The sequence below is a fragment of the Strix aluco genome, chromosome 3, assembly GCF_031877795.1.
Source record: "Strix aluco isolate bStrAlu1 chromosome 3, bStrAlu1.hap1, whole genome shotgun sequence".
NCBI classification, from domain to species: Eukaryota; Metazoa; Chordata; class Aves; order Strigiformes; family Strigidae; genus Strix; species Strix aluco.
The window spans coordinates 125,972,993-125,982,214 of NC_133933.1; the positions used below are offsets into that span (position 1 = coordinate 125,972,993).

At 44.6% G+C, this 9,222-nt stretch overlaps 1 protein-coding gene across 3 annotated transcripts in view; it reads right to left on the reverse strand.

The window, feature by feature from the left end:
- The window catches only part of CD2AP (CD2 associated protein), an 87,493-nt gene extending 85,998 nt beyond the window's left edge, over window positions 1-1,495 (reverse strand). The window contains exon 1 of one of the 3 annotated variants that reach the window (XM_074820180.1): window positions 1,347-1,495. In XM_074820180.1, coding sequence (XP_074676281.1) covers window positions 1,347-1,350 — 4 coding nt within the window. In that variant the 5' untranslated portion in view covers window positions 1,351-1,495. Of the gene's footprint in view, window positions 1-40; window positions 158-1,346 lie in introns of those variants that run through there. The other 2 variants (XM_074820181.1, XM_074820179.1) reach the window with 2 other exon arrangements.
- Between the last annotated feature and the right edge of the window lie 7,727 nt (window positions 1,496-9,222).

Sequence of the window (9,222 nt, forward strand, 5' to 3'; positions counted from 1 at the left end):
AGACAAAGCAACCCGAAAAGAAATAAACAGTAATTCTTACCTATTCTGATCACAAGAAGCATCAAAAAGTGAGTTCACTTTGTATTTTCAGACTTCATTTTAACTGTGCTTTGACCACATAAGACGCCTTTCACTGAGATGAAAACACTGAAAGCTCATCTTTATGATCAGGAGGGACACAAGTCAGGAGGAGCGTTTATCACTTCACTAACTGCACGTTTGATCTGCACATCGTGAGCTTCTTCCCTTCTTTTTACGCACGAGGGGGAAGTAGCAAAGCTCTCCAAAACCTAGGTATCCTTCCACTTAAAAAAGCTTAAATCGTGCTAAAACGTAGCACGTTTGCACGTAGGAGCATAAGCACACACGTGCCTCTTCACACAAGAGACGAAAGCCACCGCCACACACACTCTCGCTCACACCTCTCCAGAAGCACATCAAGCAGCTGATGTTATACAGGACAGCAAAGCAAGGGATGCAATACAAGCAGAGGTAACAGAGACAGACAAAATGGGCAATGGACCTTTCTGGACCCCAGTGGGGGTACTGTGTCTAAGGAAAGAGGGCTCTGAGAGTGGCATTCAAGTCACTCTTTCATACTTCCCTATGCAGGTGCTCCTACATTAAAAAATTAGACCCAGTACAACTGACTGTTTTATGGGTAAACCTGATCTGCAACATTATGAAAACAGGAATACTTTGAGTTGGTGGACACTTGCTTTTTCTAAGCTAACACCTTGGTGGAGAAATGGGTGAAGCGCAACTCAAACTGAAGTTGAGTAAAAAAAAACCCGAAAGGGCTAGATTTAACTGGAGAAACTTTTACTCTTCACCAAGCCACCCCAACCAAGCTCCCTCCAACCAGCACTGGATCCGCGTTCGTTCTGTGGCTGTAAAACCTCGCTCTCCCCGCCGAGAGTCACGCAAGCCCCGGCGCTGCCCCCCGCCTTCTCCCGTCCCGGGCCCCTGCCGCAGCCCCCGGGACAGGCCGGGCAGGAGGGAGCGGCCCCGGCCTCTCCCAGCCCCGCCGCCGCTCCCCGTCCCGCCGAGGAGGCAGCGTTTACCCAAGCACCTGCGGGCACCTGCCGCCGCCAGCTCCCGCCCGCCGGGCCCGGGCACCCCTGGCAGCGCCTCCAGCCCCTCCACCGGCCGCGAAGGCGCCGGGTACCGACAACGCTCCTTCCCCAGAAGACTTCGGGGGCTGCCCTGAAGCGGCGCTTCCCGGGCACCCCCGGTCCGCGCCCTCCCCCTCAGACAAAGGGCGGCGGAGGCGGCCCCGGGGCAGCGGGAAGAGGGGGCCAGCCCCGCCGCCTCCCGCCGCGGCAGCCCTTCCCCGCCGCGCTCACCCATGCTGCGCCCGTCCGCCCGGGCTCGGCGGAGCGGCTCCGGGTCCCGCCAACGCGCTCAAACCGGGCACGACGGCTCCATCCGTGCTGCGACGGGCGTGAAAGGGGCCGCGCCGAGCCGCCGGCGGCCCGGGGCAGAGGCAGCCGTAGACCCGACCCGTCCTGTCCCGCCGCCGCTCCTCGCCTCAGGCGAGCTCGAGCTGCAGCTCCGGCACCGGCGGCCCCGCCCCCGCCCCGCCCCACCCGCGGCGGGGGTCGTCAAATCCCGCGAGAGCCGCGCGCCACCGCCCCCACGCTGTGCCGCCGTTGCCAGGCGGGATGACGTCACCGCCGCTGCCCCGCCCCGCGCGGGAAAGTGGCCCCGCCCCGCGGGGCCGCCTCCCGCACTGTCCGCGGCCCCCCGCCGCCGCTCCCCTGCCCTACTTCGCTCTCCTGCCCAGTCCCCCGCCCGCCCCGCCGCCATTTCTCCTCAGGCGCTCTTCAGGAGACACCCCCACGGCGGGTGGGGGCTCAGCCCTCGGCCCGCGCACCCACAGCTCCCCCGAGGGCAGGAGCTGCCTCCCGGCTCTGCAGCCCCTCAGCAAACCCCCGGCCCTTTGAGGCCCTCGGGCTGCCCCGTGCATCCAGGGGCTTCCCCGCCTCCTCCCCCGCTCTAGCCCTGCCCCAGAAAAACCCCTCCCTGGGATCACAGAATCATCGAGATTGGAAAAGACCTTGAAGATCATCCAGTCCAACCATTAACCTCACACTGACCGTTCTCAACTCCACCAGATCCCTCCACGCTGGGTCAACCCGACTCTTAAACCCCTCCAGGGATGGAGACTCCACCACTGCCCTGGGCAGCCCATTCCAACGCCCAACAACCCCTTCTGGAAAGAAATGCTTCCTAATATCCAGTCTAAACCTTCCCTGGTGCAACTTGAGGCCATTCCCTCTTGTCCTATCACTTATTCCTTGGTTCAAGAGACTCATCCCCAGCTCTCTGCAACCTCCTTGCAGGTAGTAGTAGAGGGCAATGAGGTCTCCCCTCAGCCTCCCATTCTCCAGACTTCCTGATCGTTTCAGGAAGCCCCTTTTGGGCAAAGAAATCTTGAGATTTGGGGTTGGTTCTGGGACCAGGAGCCAGGCCATTCCTCCTGGGTCAAGGATGGTGGCAGGGGTGCATGCAGGGCGGGCTGGGGAGGAAAGCGGGCAAGTCCCCTTGGCCTTCGAGGCTGCTAACCTCGTGTGCATGTTTGTGGGCTTGTGCATTGCTTCTGGAGAATTTATAGCGCAGAGGTATTTTTTTGTTTGGTTGGGGGTTTTTTTAACTTAAGATGTACTTAAGAAAGGAGGAAAGTATTCAAAGCTATATCAGGCTGCTACTGTTTAGGTTTTTGTGGGAAACTCAGGAATGAGTGAAAACGACTTCTTAGAACTAAACCGATTTAAAGAAAAAACAGTGACCCTGAGGCCAAAAGGACAAGTAAACATGGTCTGGTTTTGATGAAAATCAGGGAATATAACACAGCAGGGCTCTCTGAAATGAAAATACTCTGTCTTCCCTGCTGCAGACATCCTTTTATGAGTGGCTCAAAATGAGCCATTTCAGCCAAGCTCAGGACAAAATTAGCCTAAAAAGAATGTCAAGTATTTCCAGGACTCAGCTTTTGCTTAGCATCTTTCTCATGGCATATAAACAGAAAATGAGTCAGATGATGAGTACTGAAGACAAAATGTGAACTCTGAGGGTGTAAACAAGCATACACCATATTATAGTATGATATTTTATCTCCTTCATTGCACTTTGAGGCAGATTGTTCTTCCATTTCTTCCAAGAAGCAGAACTACAAGCGATAGTCAGAATTTCCTTGAAGCAGGTATAGCATTTAATGCTGATAAATGGCCACATGATACTCTCTTTAAAAGAAGAATCTATTTTTTATAAAAATACAACCTTCCCACACTCCCAGATTTACAATAGTTAACAGCAAGAGGAGATTTGGGACAGAAAGGAAACATCTTCCTTAGAGTTTGAAGTCACTCCCAAGAAAAATTCAAAAATAACGTCCATGAGGATGAATTATCCTCATCTGTCTTCTCTGTAGTTTTTTTCCACTTCCTCTGAAGAACTACATGCTAAAAAAGGATAAAGAATGAGACAAATTATAAATTTGATCTGATGTAGCAATTTTAACCTTTTTAAACCCTGCCACAAGGCTAAGTACACATGAAGGAGAGGTGAGAAATAAAATATTCATGGTGTACACCTTGACAAGAGAGTTGGAGAAGCTCCATGTAACCTTTCAGGAAGCTGGTCTGAACTAGGGCAAAAGCTAATTCCAGTTTATTTAAGCATCATTTCTGCCTTTGGATCAGCCCGGAATGACTGCTCATGCTGATATAAAGCTACATTTGCCCTCCTCTTGAGTCTAGAACATGCTGGAGAGCAAAGCACTGGTTCTCAGTTCTTATGCTGTGGACCAGCAAGATGCTGGCTTTCTGAAATTCTCTCTTATTTTATTTTTACATGTCTTGATAACTGTGGACAAGGCTGGCTCAAAGCTTCTCAGCAGTCTGAGTACAAAAACTGAATTTTATTCAGAGCCCATCTGCTCTGATGATAGTACACCAGCATCCAGCTGGTCCACTGCTTTAGCCTCCGTCTCCTTTTTGGTACCAGTGAGGCAGAAATGGGATGGTTGCTGAGGGAGTCCCTGAGGCTGCTGAGCCCAAAAGTCTTTTTCTCTCTGGACGACTGGCTGTGATGCTGCTGAATCCATCATCTGCAGCCCCGTACAATTTTCTGTTTTCCCTGTGTCTAAAGCTGGTCCTTCTTTGGGGCTTTGGTCCCTGAGTTATGTGGCGCTGAGCAGTTGTGTCTGCCTCATGCTTCACTGAGTTTGACAAGGCTTCGCTACAGTGAGTTTTGCAAAAATGCGAGAGTCCGCTCAAGTGTAACTCAAAGCAGCATAGGGACCCGTATTAAGCATTCTTATATGAGTTGTCAATTATAATACATATAAGGAAAATACATCTGTGCTAGACTATTAACTATTATGGCTCAACCGTTAAGCCATGTGACTACTTAATTTATCTTCTATATCCTCTGTCTGGTGTCATGTGCTAAATGCTTATTTACCGATATTTACCCTCTAAATCACCTACAATGAGTTCCTTCCTCATTTTCCACTTCAATAAAAGCTGAAAACATTTAATTAGCCATTTTCATTTGGATATTATGCAGTGATTGGTATTTATGCAGTCCTTTGAAAATACAGTCTTGCTGTTATACTGATAGATATACAGGGAACGCTGCATCCTGGTTTTTATTCAGTCGTTTCTTTCAGTTCAAGCAGAACATAAAACATCGATATTCTGACTCTGGAATTATAAAAGTGCATATTTGTTTCAGAGTATTTTCAAATCCAATTATGTTCCCCAAAATAGCTGTGATTGTTTTCTCCCAAGGTGGAGTTTGTTCAACAAAACTTTTAAAAATGAAAGATTAGCATTTTAAATGCTTTATGATTGAGCTTAGTTGAATATCTGAATTTATTGCTTGCTTTTGAGAGAGGAAGAGTTGTGACATGTTCACAGATCAGGAAAATACTCACTGTTAACGTCAGTAACTGCTATCATTTTACAAGAGAGATCAATGTATAGAGCCTGGTATGTAGGTTTATAACATAAAATAAGAATGATATAATTTGTCACCACTGGAGGTGCTTTTTTTTCTCTCACAAAAAACTAGGAATAACAATAGACCCTTTTTCTAGTAGTGCTACAGTGAACATTTGACTTGAACTTTTTTGCCACTGTGGTAGTCTTAAAATTACTCTATTACTTCCAAATAAAGAAACCTAAATCTGGAACTTTCAAAACTTCTCCCTAGAGCACAAAAAAATAAAGGAACTTTTTTTTTAAAGAAAAATCCTGTGTCAGCTGTTACCAAGTTATGGTTTCATGCACATTTAAGTGGCATATGTACTGCAATAATTGTACATTCCCCTTTAACCAAATAGTTTGCTCCCAAACATTCCAGCTGAGTCAATTTTTCATGCTTTTAATACTCTATTGCCTTTTTCATGACAGCAACTTCTTGCACAATAATACCCGTAAAAATTGACTAGAAATGTACAGACTCTAGCGCAAAGGAGTTAACCAGTCTTGACTGTAAAATTTCCCATTTTGTTTGCAGTAGCAGTTCCTACTAGGCAACATAACATTACTAAAAAAAAAAGACAGGTTTGTGTTTCAGAAGTCAAAAAATTACTTAGATGAGAAAACTCCCTCTGCTGGTTAAAGAAGCAGTAGATATATTTCATTTAAAAAAATACAAACTGTGGGAACATACTCATGCAGCCCACACAGTATTTTTCCCTTCAATACATATTCAGTGGAGAGTGAATCTGCTTATTTCACAGAATGAGACAGGACTCTTTAAAAAAAAGAGATAAAATATAAAAACACAGAGCAGTTGTTTTGTAAATAAAAACTTTATCAAAATGTAGATTTTTCAAGGAAGGGGCAAATTAAGCTTGCACACTTAACATTTAATCCTATTATTTCTTTTAACTGTTGGGGCGGTTACATTATTTTAAGAAGCAAGACCAACTTTTTCTTCCTGTGCCCATATGGACACTCTGTGCAGCTACAGCTATGCAGGGCTCTTAGAAAGGCTGGACCCTTTGCAACTACAGCACAGCTCCCTCCATGCAGGTGAAGAGCAACTGGTCGTAATCTTTCTTATGGATTATTGCTAAAGGAGGATGGAATACCGTGTCACTACAGACAGCTGGTGATACTAAGGAATTTGGGGTGCCAGTTTTCAGGCTATCAAAAGAATCATGCACTTTGTAAACCTTGCATTCTCACATGGAAAAAGCAAGCAACCAAAATGAGGGGAATAATAAGGACACTAGTTTTATTTGTCTTTAACTGGAAATTGTTGTGGCAACACCACAAAAACAGTTTGGGTTTTTTTGGTTCAGTTCTTGGTTGAAAAGGCTGAGGAACATCAGCCAGCAAAAACAAATTCCTGTCCTTTGTTTCAAGTTTAACCACTCTTGATATATTTCCTCTATTATCAATCTCTTTAATCAATCCCAATCTCTTTTCCGTAATCAGTTCTAGCCTTGACTAGCAAGTACTGTTTTTTTCCCTTGTCTTACTCCTTTACCTCATGCCAAAAATTCACTGTGCCTTACTCCATGTTGTTGGGCTGAGCACAAGACAGGGAGCCAGGACAAGTTTCAGTTCTGTGGCCTTGTTTTGTTGTGTAAAAATACATCCTTCAAATAGTACCCAACGTTAAGTAAAACATTATTGTAGATAACAGCTTGTCCAGTGCTAAATACTTTTAAAGTCCTGAAGGAGGTATTAGAAATGTCACTTCTCTTGCACAGGTATGGAATAAAGTACTTGTAAATGTTGAATCTTGAAAGAAGAGAATTGGGGGAGAGGGAGGTGTATGAAATTCAGGCTAAGTATAGGCAACAATTAATTATGTTTCTGCCATGAGGCCATTATAACAGTAATCTGAAAGAGCAGTTCCCTACCCTGACAGCAGCCATTACATTTTTTCTTTGACATCTCTTCTGAGGATTCAGTTCATTTATACTGGGCTATTACAACTAATTAACACAAAGCTGCAAACAGCAGGGAGTTTGTGGAGAAACTCCATCCGCATCATGCTGATAAAAACCATTTCACATGGACGTGTAGTCTTTAACGGTATAACCACGTGTTATATAACGGTATAACCACGTGTTATATAACGGTATAACCACGTGTTATAACAGTATAACCATGTAGTTTCAAAAATACTCTATTTGATTTAAATACAAGAGAGTTTTTATGTCCACAGTTTGGTTGGAGTACATCACACAGTACTTAAAACAAGAAGTACTAAAAAAAGCAAATCATGCTTTTTGCTGGCTTATTTATTTTTTTCTCTAATAAGCAAGCACCTTCCTCCTTCTTTTTAGGCACATTTGGCATTTTGCATTCACATTAAGTCCCTTTGGCAGCCGCTGTTTGGGATTTCCTTATATTAACATATAGCACAAAGAGATCTCATCTTCAGGGTCCAATGGGCTAATGGTTTCCTTGCATATGAATAAATCAACAGCTGTGGCCTTCAGCCATTTTGTCTTACCAAGATAAAAGTAACTGAAAAACTGCTTGTTGTTGTAATAGTTCTCACACATGCTCCCAGAGGGGGATAAGAGGCCTTTTCTCTGCATAGACGACTTCACACAAAATGTACAGTATTAGCAATGTAATTTTTCCCTCACTCTATCAGTAACAGCAGTGTAGTCCTAATTACAGTGATCTAAAGATACAGTTTGCTCAAAAGGTAATGTTTTATTAAAGCATTTGATACATCATCATGAATACTTGTATCACTGCAATGCACTCACGTTATGTATTAGGGTGCATTTCTGTGCCACAGTAAGATGATGGTGTCAACTGGAAGTGCTTTTATATTCAGATGGCAATCACTGGTACCTGTACAGCCCCCTTGTGCTCCAGGTGTGGTGCAAAAGCAGCCGAGTCACTGCCACCACAACTGGAAAGTGTCACTCTTTGACACTGAACTGTTTCTGGCTCTGGCTGTTGTGTTAGTTCTTGTGCTCGTCAGATGGTTTTGCTCAGTCAGTTCTGCTTCCAAACCCAGCAGGAAACTTTTAAAGCAGGGAACCATTAAGTCTTTGGAGCAGTTTGGACTTACAATTAAACTATGTTCAACTGTAATTTTTAAAATTCCAAATAAAACCAGTCTATCACCAAAAAGACTGATCAGGGGCAGAAACTCTGCACATACTACTTGCACTCAGGGAACTATTTTGAATATGATTGTCTTGGGGTTTTTTGGTGTTTTGTTGTGGTTTTTTGTTGTGGTTTTTTTTAATGGAAGCACAGCAAAGCCACACTCTGCAAGCTCCAGGACATGAAGACACAATATTCTCTATAGTGATCTGCAATAAGGGACTCTTGGGAGCCTTTCAGAGAAGGGGATGTGGAGTTACCTGTATGTTTACATTTTACTGTATTGATTTTTCTAAGCTGAGAGCGCAACGAGTAGCGCATTTGCATCAATATCGCAGTCTCTGACAGAGAGGTCAAGACAAAGGAGTGCAAACATACTTGTCTATCACTTCATGCTTGAAGCGTAACACAATGCCTCTTCTCTCTTCATTCTCCAACAATGTAAGATTGTCATTAATTTTCTTGAAACTGGCAGCCTTTTTGTGAGTGCTGTTCAGCCACTTTTGACTTTATAAATAGCATTCCCAAGGGGCAGTCTGTACATCTGTGGAATGGCCAGAGTTGACCAAATACCCACTCTTTAGAAAATTCTATAATAAAATATTACCTCCCCTGACAATTACACACCCTCACCTTCAGTTATACTAACTGAACTCTAGGATGTGTTGCTATAATCAGTAGATGCTTCTGTAAGGTGTATAACTATTTCCAGCAAGCTACTAAATTTTGCAAAAAAAGTTGGTTTCCTGCATTTTCAGGTCTAAATGTTGTCAAGTAAATTACAACTGACAAAACCTTTAGGCATTACTTCAAAGAAAACAGATCAAGAAAGGACACACATTTCTCCCTCCCCATTCCCAGACAAACCAAACCCCATCTTTTTTGTTGTTGTTGTTAAAAAAGTCAGAATTGCGATGGGATCTAATAAATATGAAATATTTTCAATTAGAAGGGTTAGCTCTCATCTTAGTAAGGTACTTGTGGCTGTGAAGAAGGGCCCCTTGGCAGAGCTTTGGAAGCTTTCACTGATTTTTTTTGTCGTTGTTGTCATGCACAGTAAGAACTAAGATATTTATCTACATTCCTGCAGGCTTGTATATCCTCTCCCTCGGGGCATTGGCGC